Source organism: Bidens hawaiensis, unplaced genomic scaffold (assembly GCF_021521415.1).
Source record: "Bidens hawaiensis isolate Kalapana, Puna unplaced genomic scaffold, B.hawaiensis_p1.1 tig00054789_1, whole genome shotgun sequence".
NCBI classification, from domain to species: Eukaryota; Viridiplantae; Streptophyta; class Magnoliopsida; order Asterales; family Asteraceae; genus Bidens; species Bidens hawaiensis.
In genome coordinates this window covers 1-17,951 of record NW_027499861.1, presented here as the reverse complement: position 1 = coordinate 17,951, position 17,951 = coordinate 1, and the positions used below count along the sequence as shown (strand labels likewise).

The 17,951-nt window shown below is 37.4% G+C and overlaps 1 protein-coding gene across 1 annotated transcript; it reads left to right on the top strand.

Annotated features, from left to right (window-relative positions):
* Window positions 1–655: 655 nt before the first annotated feature.
* LOC143600690 (DEAD-box ATP-dependent RNA helicase 31-like) lies at window positions 656–5,734 on the top strand. Its single transcript, XM_077078310.1, has 10 exons — window positions 656–1,612; window positions 2,579–2,685; window positions 2,784–2,839; window positions 2,909–3,133; window positions 3,211–3,417; window positions 3,495–3,581; window positions 3,670–3,765; window positions 4,309–4,524; window positions 4,589–4,771; window positions 5,387–5,734. Exons 1-10 carry the CDS (start codon window positions 750–752, stop codon window positions 5,612–5,614), a joined length of 2,268 nt encoding a protein of 755 aa, XP_076934425.1. The 5' UTR covers window positions 656–749; the 3' UTR covers window positions 5,615–5,734.
* Window positions 5,735–17,951: the final 12,217 nt, after the last annotated feature.

Sequence of the window (17,951 nt, the reverse complement as noted above, 5' to 3'; positions counted from 1 at the left end):
ACCACCCCGTCTCCGCCGTTCGCAGTGGTGAACACAGAGATGGTAACCGGTTGTAGGTTGCAGGTGGTACGGGTGAACGGAGATTAGGGTTTCAAGTGGTGGTTCGTGGTAGGTTAGGGTTTTCAGATGGTCGGGTGATTGTGGTCGCAGGTGGGTGACAGTGGTGGTGGAAATCGGCGGTGGTCGCAGGTGGCTTCTGATTATCATCATCATCATCGCCACCAACAACCACCACCACAAAATCTCCAAAGAGGCAGTGATGACAGATCTGAGACTCCTTTTTCTATATCTTATGTTCCAAAATTTGAATCTTTTTAATTTCTTATGTACTGTGGTTGAAGAAGGGGATTTGGTGGCGGCAGCCGGTGGTGGTGGGCTGTGGTTGAAGAAAGGGCTATGGTGGTGCTGTGGTGGTGGTGCTGGTGGTGGTGGGGCTGTGGTGGTGAGTGGTGTCAGGTTGGGTGGAGGTGGGGTTGGGTATGGTAGAGTTCTCTGTTTATTTTCTCGTGTACCAAACAAGAGAAATGATTCTCATTCTCCATACCAATTCTCTTTCTCTGCAGTTCCATTTCCATTTCTATTTTCTCTCCTTTTCTATTCTCAGTACCAAACACCCCCCAATATTCGGTGAACAACACAAGTGGTAAACCCTTTTCCCCTCACAAGAGGGCTGGCTTAAACCCTAATAATAATAATATCTTCTCTGTTTCTACCTCCGCCGCCTTTACAATTATTCCGGTGACCGGAGCATGCGTTTCAGATTCTTCTCATTACCACACCTCCGTCAACTCAACTCCACCTTCATGAAGAAGAAAAACCCAACAAGTGGCTCATTATCATCCAAGAAATTATTAGGGTTTACTAATCCCACGGCTGCATATTCATCCAGACCTTCTAATTCTAAAAACAACATGTCTGCTAGAAGCTTAATTGAAGATGAAGCTGAGCTTAGTGACTGGGTTAGCGAGTTGAAATCAGATTCGTTCAAGAAGTCTAAATTGTATAGTGACAGTGATGCTGATAATAATGATGATGTCAGAGGACGTAAAGGTTCGGATTTGAAGAGAAAACGAGAGAGTAATGGTAATAATAATATTAATAATAGGGGTTTCGGTGATCGCGGTGATTCGAGGGGAAACGGGCGGTCGAATGGGGGTTCAGGTGGGCGGGGACGGTTTTTGGGTGAATTAGAGAAAAAGAATGACGGGTTTAGACGCAGGGTGGATAAGGGAAATGGGTTTGGGTTTGATTCGATGCGGAAAGGGAAAAAGGCGTTTTCGCGTGATTTGGATAAGGGAAAGGGGAATGGGAAAGGTGATTACGGCGTTGTGTCGAAAAGAGGTGGGAAAAGTGGGAGGTTTATGGTGTCGGATGATGATGATGAGGTGCGGAAGGATACGGTGAGTAAGTTTACGGAGTTGATTAGTAGTGATGAAGATGATGATGATGATGATGATGATGATGATGATGATGATGATGATGATGATGATGAGGATGAAGAGGATATCGACGTTGATGATGGTAATGATAATGGTGTTTTGCGAAAACCGGCAAGAGTGAATCCACCTAGAGTTTCACCTGATGGAAGTGAATCCTATTTAAGTGAAACAAGGTACATTTTTTTCAGGTCTTGTATTATGCGCAGCCTTGGTTTTACCCGAAGCGCAAAAGCCCACGCCTTTTGCTCGCAAGGCGCAAGGTTTTATATAAATTTGTTGTGTGTGTGTGTGTATATATATATCATAGGTTTAATCATCCCTAGATAACATTTGCTATAAATAAGCATTATAAAAACCACATGAACCTAAATAATTTAATAAATATGTAACTCCAATAGTTTCGCTGTACACCATTTCAATGTACACACTTTAGTTGCGCCTCATGCCGGTTTCTTGCCTAAAACTTAGGGGTGTGCGTGGTGTGGTTTGGTGCGGTTTTTGACTAAAACCAAATCGAAAACCAAAACTTCGGTGTTTGGAGTTTTTGAAACTGTTCGGTTTCGGTTATTCGTTTTGGTTTCGGTTTGGCTTCGTTTTTTTCGCCTTTTTGCCATTTGAGCTTGAAAATTTTAGGCCGAAAAAAAAAGTTGGCAAAAAATAATGAATTTACGTATAAATAATTTTGTTAATTGTAAAATTATAGACTATTATACATTTGATCAAAACTATTGGAGTTACATATTTATTAAATTCTTATAAATTACTTAATATAAAATATAAAAAAAACAAAAAAGTAGGAATTCGGTTCGGTTCGGTTCGGTTTTTTCAGTTTTTATTACATACAAAACCAAAACCGAACCGTTAGTGGGGTTTTTACAAAAAGAATAAAACCAAACCACCGGTTTTTGTTTCGGTTTTTTCTGTTTGGATCGGTTTTTTTGGTTTCTTGCACACCCCTACTAAAACTCGCGCCTCACTCGCACCTTTTAAACTTTGCTTGCATTAAGTAGCCAAAATTGATGCGGGTTGCGTCTTAGGTCGCCTTGCGCAACAGTTCGCTTCAGGCGCACCTTTTTAAACCAAGTCTTCAGCTTATGTGATTGAGTTTTTTATATTAAAATCATATGAGTTTTCTACAGGTTTGATCAATGTTCGGTTTCAACAATGTCATTAAAAGCGATTAAGGATGCTGGCTATGAAAAGATGACCGTCGTCCAAGAGGCAACTCTTCCTGTCATTCTTAAAGGTTTGTAATATCTGAATATCACTTAATATTGAAAAGTATAAATAGTCCAGTAGTTACATGAGTTCAAATTTTGGTTTGAAATTAATATAAAATTTTAGGGAAGGATGTGTTAGCCAAGGCTAGAACGGGCACCGGAAAAACCGTTGCGTTTCTGGTAAGAACATTATTTAAAAACAATTTATAAAAAGTGTTGTAGTTAGTTTCTAATATGTATTAATTTCAGCTCCCGTCGATAGAAGTAGTTGTGAAATCGCCAGCTGTCAGCCGTGATCAAAACCGACCTCCAATTCAAGTACTTGTCATCTGCCCGACTAGAGAGCTTGCAAGTCAAGCTGCCATGGAAGCCAACAAACTGATAAAATATCATCCTTCTATTGGCATTCAAGTTGTTATTGGTGGGACTCGACTCAGTCTAGAACAAAAGCGTATGCAAGCAAGCCCATGCCAGGTTATCTTTCACTCATATAAAAACTTTGTTATCAAAATTTGTTAAATAACTAAAACTTTTGTTTTTATAACTGTTAGATTCTCGTGGCCACACCTGGACGGCTCAAAGACCATATTGAAAACACAGCTGGATTTGCCACGAGGCTAAGGGGCGTTAAGGTTTTGGTTCTTGATGAAGCCGATCATTTATTAGACATGGGATTCCGCAAAGACATTGAGAGAATAATAGCAGCGGTCCCGAAAGAGAGACAAACGTTGCTCTTTTCAGCCACGGTCCCGCCTGAGGTATTATCTTGATATTATTTTCTTGTGGCACAAGTTACCGAATTGCGAATTATTTAGAAATGTTTTCTGATGTGAAGGTTCGCCAAATTTGTCATATTGCTTTAAAAAGAGATCATGAATATATCAACACTGTTCGCGAAGGTAGCGAAGAGACTCACACACAGGTATATGTTTTAATATTGCTTCTCTCTAATGGTTTATTATAAGTTCAATGTTTTTTATTTTTGTGACCGTGTGTTTTAATTTTTTCAGGTTCAACAAACGCATTTAGTTGCACCACTGGACAAGCATTTTTCACTATTGTACGCTCTATTGAAAGATCATATTGCAGATGATCCTGACTATAAGGTTTACTTTAGTTTTTATTTATTTTAAAATCTTGACTTTGCATGAAACCGAATAGACCAATCTGTAATCGTAAAAACGGATCGAAACAAAAACTGATTGCTTGGTTTTATGTTTTTGTGAAAACCCAACTTTGGGTTCGGTTTCGGTTTTGCATGAAATGAAAACCGAAAAAGCCAGATCAAACCGAACATCTGGATTTTCATTAATAAATTTTAAACAATTTATAATATTTTAATAAATGGTGTTACCCAAGTATTCTAGCCCAATTATATAACAATCAATTACTTATTAATTAACAAAAACAATTTGTCCCAAATTTTCAGCCTAAAATATTTAAAATTAAATAAAATATTCAAGCCTAAATGCTAAAAATTGAACCTAAACTGAAAACCGAAACCAAAGGGTTTTTCAAAAAAAATTAAAAACCGAATTTTTAGAACGTTTTTTTATGATCGTTGAATTTTTCTTTGGTTTAAATACTCAAAAACCGAAGGGTTTTAAAACATAACTGTTAAGTGTATAATGTTTATTCTTTATATTCAGGTTCTTGTGTTTTGCACAACTGCAAAGGTGACACAACTTGTTGCTGACTTGCTTGGCGAGCTCAAATTAAACATAAGGGAGATTCATTCCCGAAAGCCACAGAGTTACAGGACTCGGGTTTCAGATGAATTTAGAAGGTCAAAGGGTCTTATTCTTGTAACTTCTGATGTGTCTGCACGTGGAGTCGATTATCCGGATGTAACACTTGTTATTCAGGTACGACTCTTGTTTAAAGCACACCCGTTTTGACAGTTATATTGAACCCGTTTGACCTGCACAGGTTGGGATTCCGGCTGGTAAAGCCCAGTACATTCATCGGCTAGGAAGAACAGGGCGTAAAGGGAAAGAAGGGCAAGGGATATTATTATTAGCACCATGGGAAGAGTTCTTTTTGTCTACAATTAAAGATTTGCCTATTTCAAAACGCCAACTGCCTTTGGTAGATCCTGATACAAAGAAAAAGGTTTACTTTTTTTTATTTCTCTCGCTTATTAAAATAAATAGCGGTTTGTTCGAAGTTGAGCTCAAAAACGCTCGGCTCGAAAAAGCACGTTTGTAAGCAAGCCAAACTGATTTGACTCGGTTTGTAAACTAGCCGAGCCTGAGCCAGGGTTGGCTCAACTCATGGCTTGCATGATAATTGCCTTCTTAAAGTTAAACCCTAAATTTTAATAATAATAATAATAATATTATTATTATTATTATTATTATTATTATTATTATTAAAAGAAAACAAAATAATGCATATAATATTTGAATCTGTCTATCTTAAAAAAAAAATTTAAAAAGTAAATAATACCTATAATATTATAAATTTCATTGTGTATGCTTAAAAGTTATTTTCTTTTTCTGTATGTCAGTATATGTAAAAAAATTGAAACATAAATAAAAAAGTTAATAAGCCATGAGCTGACTCGAGCTTTTTACGAATCGAGTTTGACTTTTCAGCTCATTAAATAAGTGAGATGAGTCGGCTATTTTAAGTTTGAGCTTGAACCCGAGCCCAACACGGCTCGGCTTGTTTACAGACCTATCTCATGGAAGTCAAAGGTTTGACTTTAGTTTTGTGAATCTGTAGGTGGAGAAGGCATTGTGTAATGTGGAGATGAAAAATAAGGAATCTGCATATCAGGCGTGGCTTGGGTATTACAACTCGAACAAGACTATCGCGAAAGATAAATACAGACTTGTGGAGCTTGCAAATGAGTTTAGCCGAAGTATGGGGCTTGATAATCCACCTGCAATTCCTAAACTTGTTCTTGGTAAAATGGGATTGAAAAATATCCCGGGCCTGCGGTCTAAATGAGACCCTGGAATGGTTGAGTAAAATTTGAGAAATTTTGTTAAAGCCATTAGAACAAAAACAGTATTATATGTTTATTTGAAACTATTTATCTTATTATTATTTTTTATATATTCTGTGGCTATTTTTTTGGTGAATGCTACTCCTCGCTGGACCGGTTGGACCTAGTTAGCTAAAGTATGCATTTAGGTTGCAACGCGTCTTGGCTAACGAGGGGATATTTTGGGCATGGATCGGGGTTTGATTACTAATCTGTTTGTTTGATTATATTCGTATTTGTCCACACGAGAAGCCCAAACATTCATATTTGTCCACGCGAGAAGAACAAATGTAAAAAAAAAAAAGAATACACAACCAACACACAAAATTACAAAGGAAAATTAACAAAGTTGTTGGTGAAGTTTTACACTTCCGATTATATATAGGACTTTCGTACACGTGTGTTCGTAGTTCAACTACGACCCCATGTGTCCTGTGTCCATAGTAAGTTCTATTCAGCAGTTGCGAAACATTTCAAGTCTGTTCACTTAAGCTGATAAATGTTCTTCTCATTACCGTTCACCCAAATCAAAATTTTAACACTGTATGTAGTAGTTCAACTAAAAAGTGAAAAAAAAAGTTGACCGACAAGTCACTGTCACGTACGCATGGAAGCTTTCAACAAATTTTTCATAAAAAACACGTGATGATTTAACCAACAAATTTTTCATAAAAAACACATGATGATAAGAGTGGTTTGAACCGTTAGTGGCCCCACACCTCTTGCCCTCACCCTATAAGTGGCTGCCACCAATGGAGCTCCTGCTCTTCGACGCCTCTCACGGCCTCTCACACCCTACCAATTTTGGTGTTTGGCATCTTATGTGGCTGACATGAACTAAGGCGTTAGTTAGCCCATAACACCTAGTTTAAGTAGAGTTTTAGATGATAGAGTAAATTGTGGTTTTCGTCTATGTGATTTGGGCAAATCTGCGATTATAGTCCAATAGTTTTAAATTTGCGATTTTCGTCCCCGTTGTTCCATTTCACTTGCAATTAAACCTGAATTTATTGACCTTGCTAAGTTTGGTCGTTAAACCCATCATCATGAGGGGCATTTTTTTTCCTTTTACTCCCCAAATAATCCCCGGTCCTAATTTGCATCAACAGGTTGTGTGTCATCTCGCATGTGTTAAGTGTGCCGAAACAAAGGTGAGTTTCTCAGAAATCCCCACCATTTTAAATGTTTTAAATGATTTATAAATGTTTTTGGGGAAAACACGTTTGGGTCTAAAATGTGTTTTATTTTAAATAATTGTGGTATCGGAATGACTTTAAATTTGACCGACGTTGGCTAACGTGGTCGGGCTGTCGAGGGCAAATAACGAGAAAATTACCATAGCCTTATAATCATTAACTATTAACAGGCATAGAAATATTGGTAGATCTATCGGGGTGACGCCCTATCACCACAGGTCGCGCCGGTGGGATAAATGATAAATATTTTGAATTATTGTACGTTTTGATTATAGATTTAAGGGAGTCATACATTTGTTATACTCTTAGTTAGTTTATAACTATCACATTTGTTATAAAATAAAATGAGGAATTTCTGACACTTTCGTTATTATAGCGAAAGGGGGGTCAATTCGTACGTCGTAGTAAACGAGGACTGAGGATAATTTTAAATTAACTTTCGTGTGTGAAAAGAAAGTAGACCTTGATCTTATACAAATGGTATTGTGTTAAGTTTGGTCCAATTTAGACAAAGAAGTTTTGAAAAAAATAAAGTGGGACTTTGTATAATTACTGGCTTTGTTTTGACAAAGAAAAAGTGTGTTAAAACGACATTTTCGTTAAGCAAAAAGGGGTCTGAAGGATTTCGTGGGACAAAGATTGATTTCGACGTGACTTTTGGTTCATGCCGATAAGGACGAATGAATATTTTAACAAATAACTTTTTTGCGTTTAAATACTGTTACGACTGTAAGTCGTTAAATGCTATTTTTTGCTATTTCAACGAACGTTGACTTTGGGCCTTATGGGTTGAGTGTTATTTACGAAACCAAGAAAAGCCTTGTTTCAAAATATAAGTTTTTAACATTGAGAACCCACCAACCATTGTGTTGACGTGTATTTTAAACGTGTTTTTCAGGTAAATGAAAAGCGGATGCTTCGTGGGGATGATGTGTGAAAACATGTGTAAAACCTGAATGTTGGACTTATATTTTTAATAAACCGTGTACTCTGACACGTGAGAATTATGATATTTTATAATAAATAAAAGTCAAACTTGTATGTGAATATATTGTGCTTAAATACCGATGGCTAAACGACGTCTGTCACCGCCCAAATTAGTTGATTAAGTCTTCCGCTGTTAAGTTAAGGTTTTTAGGGTGTGACATTACTCATTGACTGAGAATCAGAATCACTTAGAACTTGAACCGGATGCTCCATCTTTCTTCCCTGGCTTTCGATTCTTGTATCCCTTAAGTAATGCAAGGAGCTCCTTAATTTCAGCACGAATATTAGAGGTTAATAGGCGACTTTCACTCAACAGTTGGTTGAATTCCTCCACAGCTTCTTCTGATTGCAATTCGGGTGGCGGTGGCCGAGTCGATGGAGGAACTGCATCACGTGCACGAGACGGCAAAAGTGAGACACTTGATAAGGCAACTGGAGCAGCCTGAGAGATCGGATCCCTTATTAACTCAGAATGACGAACACGACTACTCGACGGAGCAGTCGCCTGAGTAGGTGTGGTGGACGATGAAGCAACTGACGGCTCGGACGTGACATCTACCTCTGCCTATTCCTCTTCAACGTCGTTGTTTTCTTCATTATTTCTGAAATTGTGGCCAATCGTGTACCAGTTCTCAAGAACGATGTGACTAACTTCCGGCGGCCTTATATGAGTTATACACGCATGCCAGCAACGATTTGACGACATTCAGTTAGCCGTTCTCTGTCTATCATTGGAGGTGCAGATGACTGAGAAGAAGCTGACGACGTTGGTGAAACAGAAACGGTTGACGGAGGAGGGGTTGGTGATTCGGTGACGGCGCCTGGCCTGAAATTGTGCCTGTGCATTATACGAGTGGAATTACGGTGTTGGTTATGAGGGTTGATGAGACCACGGTTGTCCTCCATTGAAGCTTCAATACAAGAATTGACTAACTAACAGAATAACAGAAACGAAGAGTAACATAATCGAAAGAGAGTGAAAAAAAATTGAAAAATGATATTATTATTGTGTGCGTGTAGACTTTAGCGACTGTAAGGGGGTGTTTGTTTTTTCTTCAAACATCTTCAAGGGAGCTAATGTCTGCAGGCGCGCAGACATTACCCTTGAAGACTGTTTGTTTTTTTTCTTAAAACAGATCTGAAGTTATCTTCTTTCATCTTAAAAGAAAAGCAAGGAAATCTTGCTTAAAACATCTTCACAAAAAAACCCTACTCTTCTCCCTTTGCAGCCACCCTCTCATCCACTGCTCCTACCACCGTCCGCCAACACCACCACCCACCGTACGCCGCCACCACCACCCCCGTACCCCGCCGCCACCGTCCACCACCATCCACCGCCACCACCACCGTCCACCACCCACCATCCATCACCACCACCGTCCACCACCCACCATCCATCACCACCACCGTCCGCCACCACCACCACCATCCATCACCGCCACCACCACCATCCATCACCCACCACCACCACCATCCATCACCGCCACCACCACCACCATCCATCACCGCCATCACCACCGTCCACCACCCACCATCCATCACCACCACCGTCCACCACCCACCATCCATCACCACCACCGTCCGCCACCACCACCACCATCCATCACCACCACCGTCCACCACCACCATCCATCACCACCACCACCATCCATCACCGCCACCACCACCATCCATCACCCACCACCACCACCATCCATCACCACCACCGTCCACCACCAACCAAAACCATCCATCACCACCACCCATTGTCCACCACCACCATCCACCGCCACTACCCACCGTCCGCCGCCACTACCACCATCCACCACCACCACCTTCCACCACCCACCAAAACCAAATCGGCATGGCAAGCAAAGACTAAAAACTAGATGTAACTTGAATAAATGACTTCTATCTTGTGAGATAAGTTTGACAGTTATGCAGACAGTATCAGCTTATAAAAACAAACAGTCTTATATTTTCAGCTTGCAGATCTTCAGACCACATCTTCAGTTGCAGACATGAAAACAGATGAAATCAGCTTGCAGACAGTTTATGTCTGCAAAAACAAACAGCACCTAAGAACCTTTTACACTCAAAATATATATGACAAGGCCGAATCGTACGGTTACTGAAATTACCGTTTTGCCCTCGCCCTTCTTTTTTTATTTTAAATTTAACAATAAAAAGGAAAATCATTATTTTTAAAATTCGTATTATGCATACATACATACATTTTATGCCACGAGACTTATATACGCTCACCGCTAAAGATAACAGGCTCATCATGCCATTAAAAGAGCAAGCGTAGTGGGGCGTTGCGTAGCTCTATACTTTGCATCCAAAACCAGTGGCGAAGCTTGGACTGAGGCACCGGAGGGGGGGGGGGGGCTCAAAATGTATACAAAATTTCACAAACGAAGGGGGCTCAAATTTCACCAAATTACACACTGTTATGCCACCCATTACATTTTTTTATTATTATTTACCGATCACATTATCATTTCATATTCGTTTTAATTCTTTAGTGACCAAGTGACCCCATTAGGCGCTTTAATGAAAAAAGACCCACCATCTACGTGGTACTAACGTGACATTGAAAGGGGCTTTTTAAAACCTGCCACTTATAACCTTTCATGTATCTTAATAATATCTTATTAATTTTGTACATTTCGTGTTGCGGTGGTACATTAACATACATTTGGTTGGTATGGTTTAAGTTCGTTAAGATAGCAAAGCTAATTATTTTTAAAAGGTAACATGTCAATGCAGAAAATAGTAGCATAACTCATATAACTTATAATTGAAAAAAAATACATGTTAAAAAAAAGAATACAATACAACATTTTCTTTTATTTGAGAACCTTCGAAGTCTTTTTTGTGTGCGAGGTTTAACGGCCATGTCGCTTCTTTTAATTTTTATGAGTTGATGCACGGGCATGGTTTGACATTTCGGTTGCAGAGGTGTTGTCGGAACTACATATTGGATTGTGGTTCTTGGAGTGGAAGCAATGATTCCATGTAGTAAAGGTTTGTGACCGGAAAACACGAGGAAGGGATGGGTGGTGGAGGGTAGGCAGCTGGTCGATTTAAGTTGTGGAGAGTTGAAAAAGAGTGGGTAGTAAGAGAAAATTATTATATTAAATTTTGTTTTTAGTTTTAGATTTTTTTTTAATATTTAATAATATCACATAAGCATGCCACGTCTAAAAAATGGCTCCTCAGCAAAAAAAACCTAACGGGGATTGAGTTTGTTAAGTTATGGAGTGTTAGAATAAAATATTTAAAAGTTAGGAATGATGGTAAACTATTTTGTTAGTTAGAAGTGTTTCCGGCCGAAGTGTAAGTATTTAATTCAATCTCTCTTTTATATATTTGTTGTTATAAACCATTTAGTTTGACAAGCAATGTGACTCAAGTTCAATAAAAACAAGTGTAACCGTTTGACTTAACATGACGTCAAACCGTTTTGGATTGTCTTGCCACTAATAACCAACAAACTTCTCTAACGACTTGTTGGGGGGGGGGGGGGGGGGGGGGGGGAAGAGGGGGAGAGAGAGAGAGAGAGAGAGAGAGACTTTAACCAGCAACTCTGTCTCTGAGACCTCAACTCTTCATGAACACGCAGCAAACTTCAAAGCCCATCCAGCCCAAATCCATACTTGTAGTCCAAAAGCAACTCCAGTCCGATAGTACTCATAAGCCCACACAAACAGTAAACATTGAATTGAATTGATTAATTTTCTCTTTCAACACCAACTACATATTTGAGAACTAAATTAACGATTTTTTTTAGATCCTGAACATTTGTAGATTAGGGAAAATGGTGAATTCCGGTCTATATATATATTATGTGTGTGCGTTTCTTTTTTAAATTATATAGTGATTAGTGATGGTGTTTTCTAATGAAAATTTTCACTATGTGAGTTAAATGAAACTGTTATTCTCAGCTAACGTTCATTAAAAGCAACAAGTCTATAACTAAAACAAATGCAAAGAAATCATAGAAATTTTACCCTATAATTAAAGTTTAAAGGGAAATTAGTAATTTAATAACATCTAAACGATTACAATAAAGTTACATGTAAATGAACAACAAGCTATACCGGAACCCTAATGGGAAAGAAAGAAGAACCCAAAGAAATTACAGAATATTTACCCTTTTTACATAGTGAGTTAGTTGCATACTGTGACCATGAAAAGATTAATATTTGAGATTATGATGTATAACATGTAATAAGGTGGTAATGATAACATTTTAGTTTTTAATTTATACGGAAAATATTATGATTTGTGCCCCAGTGCTAACGCCTTCAAGTTATCTTTAGTTCCAGGGAAAACTCACCCGCTCGAAGGCCCATAAGTGGTAAAATTCGGACGCTCTCATGATCGGATATTATAAAAATCTGTATTAGACCTGGGTCTTCATTGAGAAACCCAGGCTTCCAACCACTATACCATATTGGAAATGACCTAAAGCATGAGATAACAATATTAACTTTAAAATAAAGATAAAATCATGTTGAAAAATATTGATAACTTGTAATTAAGGTGTTCATTTCTTTATCCATATGTTACCCACTCTGCCGATCTTCTTTTAGCTACTGTATCTCCATGAAACTAGTTTTTAGGCTATGTGTAGTGGAGGGGTTACAAAATGGGTAGTTTTATAACACGTGTTAAAAATGAGCGACATGTAGCCCAGGGGGCGGTGTTCTCGCCCACAAATCGCCCCACCATCCAATCACTAATCGCCACGTCATCATCATCATCTCTCCATCCTCGCCCACCCCTTATCGCCCCCTTGTCGCCCACCGGCGCGGTGTTCTTGCCTCTAAACCCAAATTGCCGCCCACTACTCGAAACATTGATAAATTTAAGGTAACTCTTGCAAATTAGACTTGGATAGGGATCACTGATCACCCCACCCAACACAATCATTATTACATTGAAACTTCATTGTGTATTCCTTTCTCTAAATGTCCATAGTGTATTCCTTTATTTTTTTTTTAATTTACAATTACTTGTGACTTTCAAATTTTATTCTAACATGTCTGTAACTTCAATTTTGATATTTTCTTATTTCACCATTAATGCTAATGACTAATTCAGTTAGTATTTACATTTAATAAAGATAAACTTGGATTCATATATTGAAATGATTTAAAAAATAAGGACTATAATGAAAATTTGTTGAAAAATGGTGAGGAGGGCTATAAGTTTGACAAGTGGCAAAAGTTATATTCTTTTATTATAATAGATAGATTTTGGAATTTAGTGAAGTATAATCATTATGCAATTTTATAACATTATGGACTCGTTTTGTTAGGGTGATAATCATTGTGTTGTGTATCGACAGGGTGGAGCGCAAGAGGCATGGATTTGGGATGAAGCCTCCAAGAACTGATGTGTAATGCGCTCGTGAAACTTAACAGCTCGGAAATATAGCTTAGATCTTTGTGTATGCGATCAACGCAAGAATTTTCTTTATCGTAGGATTTGTGGTTTCGAAATGTGCATTTGATAAGTTGTGTTTTTGTTTGTTGTATATATCTTGTAAGTTGTAACTTAGTTAAGCCTCTTATGTTGATGGGTTTCTGATGTGGTTTGGATGTTTGATCCACGACCCGATAAATTTACGGGTCTATTATTGTCTTACGCATTTTTCGTTGTGTTAATTACATTCATTAAAAAGTAGTGTTTAGATCGAAATATCCCGATAGCTTTCTTAGTTTAATTGTGTTGTATTCTAATAATTTGTTATAATATTTTATATATTTTATAATTTTATGCATGGCATTAAATTGAAAGCAAGTAAGTGGGCCCAGTTGGTCCAGGCCATTGGGGTTGTGATTTGATCTTGTCAACTTGTAGTCCAGTCGTATTTTACGGTTAATAAGTTTAGTAGTAAAATAATAATGACATTTAATTCAAAATAATGGTGGTTAGTATTTTGGAGCTGGCAAAAATGGACATCGATATACCTTTCGATGTTGACTTGTCAACTATATTTCATAAATGCCTTTGGAAGGTGACAAATTATTATACGTTATCAATTTTAGTTATTGTTTGTTGTTTTTTTTCAAGTCATTTAATGTCTAAACAGAATAGCAATAGAATTTACTAGTTTCGGCATTATTCAAGGTTTCTTTTAAGAAGTATCTCAAAGTAACATGAATTATGTAAACAACTTATCAAATAGTTATCTAAGTGTAATTAATCTTTTTTTTTATTTAATCTAGGGAGTCGATCAAAATGGTTATATGGCTAAGCTATAGCTATATCACCTCATCTTATTTCAGACAATCAAACAATTCACAAAAATACTCAAGCGACTGTTTTGATCAAAAAAGTCAAATTTTGAAAATTATTGTTCAGAACAGCCCTTAAAATAATATTCGAACGACTATTCCAACCATTGGGTTGGGGGGGAGGGGGATTATTGAACAGAGCGACCGCTTGACGAATATTTGGGTTAGAGATGCACCAACGGCCGGTTAAAACCCAAAATCAGTTTGGGTTGAAAATGGTTCGGGTTAGTCAACAAAAGTCAAAACCGATATATGATCGGTTTGGGTTGAAAGCGGTTTCTTGACAGGTTACAATTGATTTCAGTTCAGGTTTTGATCTGTTTCGCTTCGGGTTTTGACGGGTTTCGGTTCAGTTAACAGGTTTGGAACGGATTTCGGTGGCGAATTACAAACCGATACTTTTGCCCACCTCTAATTTGGACGGCCGTTCTAACCATAGATGGTCAAACTTTAAAAACAATGTGATTAAAACTAATGTTCGATCTCTATCCAATCAGTTATTAAAAACAATATGAGATTAAATGCCAGACATAGTGTGTATAAATCGCCTCATTCTTTACATATAATGCATAAACTATATGTTTATACTTTATAGTTTAAACTCCACCTTCATCTGAACAACTTTATGCCACCACCTTTTACTCAACAACCATCTCTTGACTATAACACTAAACCAACCTCCAAACCAATACATCTCTCTCTCTCTCTAAATATTTTAGAGAGATAAAGCTCTTTCCAAAAATGAAGAAGATGAAGCTTGCAATAAACAACACTCAAATATTATTAAACCAAAAGCAGAATCAAGCGTTAGTTAAGACTGCTATCTGTTTGTTATTAATTGGCCTTACATATCGCTTGTATTTCTCAAGTTCGTTTATCTTTTCCTCCGTCATAGTTGCCGACGACCACCCCAAACTGCCACCTGTGACACTCTCTGACCGATTCCCGGTCAATAACACCGGAATTCACCAAGGTATGATATTTCTTTTAACTGTTTTCGTTTTTTGCTAACGTTATAAACGTACAAATAACTAGAGTAATCATATTAATTATAGTTACTCTACCACTGGAGTAATCATAATTACTATTAGACAACCATAGTCTGGCACGTTATGGCCCATAACGCCGGGCACCCCCCCCCCCCCCCCTTTTGGGAATTAAAAATTTGTCAGGCGTTTTGTTGATAGCGCAGGTTTGGCACAAAAATTAAAAAAAAAAAACATTTTCAACCCTCCCCAACGGACACCCTCTTTTTGCAAAAAAAAAAAAAAAAAACCATAACTCTGATTGGACGTGACATGAAGCATAACGTCTAGGGTTGAAAAGTTATGACTACACATGGTCTTACAATATTACTTAGCTTATTTTGTTATAAATATTACTCTGTTATTATTGCTCTATTGTTTTTGCTTTTTTAAACTTAAGTAACTATTATTACTTAGCTTAAATTTTTTTAAAAAAAGAGTACTTATATTAATTATTATTGCTCTACCATTTTAGTTTTTTTTTAAACTAAAATAATTATTATTACTTAGCTTATTTTTTATAAAAAGGGTAATTATATTAATTATAATTGCTCTAGCGGTTTAGTTTTTTATAAACTTAATTTTTCATGATAAGATATTATATTAATTATTATTGCTATACCGTTTTAGTTTTGTTAAACTAAAGTAATTATTATTACTTAGCTTCATTTTTTTTAGAGATATTGGTTTTTAATACTTCCAACTTACCCTCATTGGTAGATAACACTCTCAACTTTCGATTTGTCACCCACCACTCCCAACCTTCATCATATTTTCCTGTACCACTGCCCGTCTAAATGAACACTAACCTCGTTAATGTTTTGGACTAAAAATGTCATTCAAATTAGTTGAGGGGGTAAAACAGAAATTTTATTTTTAACACACAACCTCCATTTCCGGTGACCTCGTTTTTCCGGCGACCTCTTTTTTTCCGACGAATTTGAGTTTTCTGATTATCTCGTCTTTCAGAAAATGGAGATGGTTCAGAGATGTAAAAAGGTGATGGAGATCATGAAGATTGTGCGCCGGTGGAGATATGATGAAGATGGTGCTCGCCGGAAACCTGCAACTCGATTTTCCGGCACGCAATCGATCCCGGAAGGTGGCTGGGTGGTTGGGTGAGACATTGGTGGCGGCGGCGGGGGAGGGGGGGGGGTTGCAGTTTTGGGGTGGTGGGCGGTGAAATGATGGATATGGTGTTCGCCGGAAACCTGCAACTCGCCGGAAAACTCAAATTCATATGTGAAGCTTGGTGAAATGATAGATATGGTGTTCTGAAAGACGAGATAGCCGGAAAACTCAAATTCTCCGGAAAAAATGAGGTCACCGGAAAAACGAGGTCACCTGAAATGGAGGTTGTGTGTTAAAAATAAAATTTTTGTTTACCCTCTCAACTAATTTGAATGACATTTTTAGTCCAAAACATTAACGAGGTTAGTGTTCATTTAGACGGGAGTGGTACAAGAAAATATGGTGAAAGTTGGGTGTGGTGGGTGACAAATCAAAAGTTGGAAGTGTTATCTACCAATGAAGGAAAGTTAGGAGTATTAAAAACCAATATCCCTCCTTTTTATAACGTTGAGTTTAAAACTGCAGAGTAATAATATCTTAATTAGTTATTTATATATTTAGCATGTTAAATTTATTAGTATCTTTGTGACGATTTAGGGTCACCGGAGTGTGATATATTCGCCGGAGAATGGGTGAGGGATCCTACGGGGCCACGATACACCAACTCCAGCTGCAACACGATCGAACCCCATCAAAACTGTATGAAGAACGGGCGTCCAGATTCCGATTACATTTACTGGCGTTGGAGCCCGTTCGATTGTGATTTACCAGCGTTCGACCCCGAATTGTTTCTTCGTTACATGAGGGATAAATCAATGGCTTTCATCGGTGATTCGATATCTCGCAACCATGTGCAGTCATTGCTTTGCATTCTCTCACAGGTTGGTTATCTTCATATTTCACGTGTTTGGATTTGTGTTTTATAAGTGTGCATGTGTGAGTTTTGGGCTTAAATCGAATAAAAAATAACCCGTTTTTTTTGTTCTTGAAACTGTTTGGTTTCGGTTTTTTCATTTTTAGTTTTCACACTGGGTTTCCATTTCGATTTTTCCGGTTAAAATATTTGAACTGAAAACTTTGGGCAAAAAAAATTACCAAATTAATTTAAGTGAACATTAGCCTAAACATTTTTTTGTTAATTAAGGTTTAATTATTAGTTACTTATTTACACCTAAAGTTTTTGAATTATGTGAATTTTTTTTTTGAACGACAAATTATGATTACTCACGGACCACTGGAGTATCATCGTGTCATCAGCAGAACCACACGATCATATCCATCTCTACTAAGCAATAATGTCTAACCACCAATTCAGGAGGAAATTTAATTAATCTTTGGAAAACCCCGTTGTGGGATTCGAACCCAAGACCTTGTGGTACCTAAGCCTTATCCCACCACCAAGATGCCACTAGGCTATAAAGCCATGGACAGAATTATGTGAATTATTAATTTTTTATATAGTACTTAATATTTTATTTTTTTCGGTTTAATTAATTGAGATTGACAATTTTTGGCTTAAAAATGTGGTCCAAATATTTATTTATTATATTACACATTTATAGATATTTTTTTTTGTATTTCATCATTTATTAATTTCTTATAAATTTTTTATAATTCGTTTTTTGTTCGGTTTGATATTTTCGGTTTCTGTTTGATAACATAACCAAATTTGAAAATTTGCTTTTTTTTCATATAAAAGTTTATTAGGTTCGGTTAATTCGGTTTCGGCTA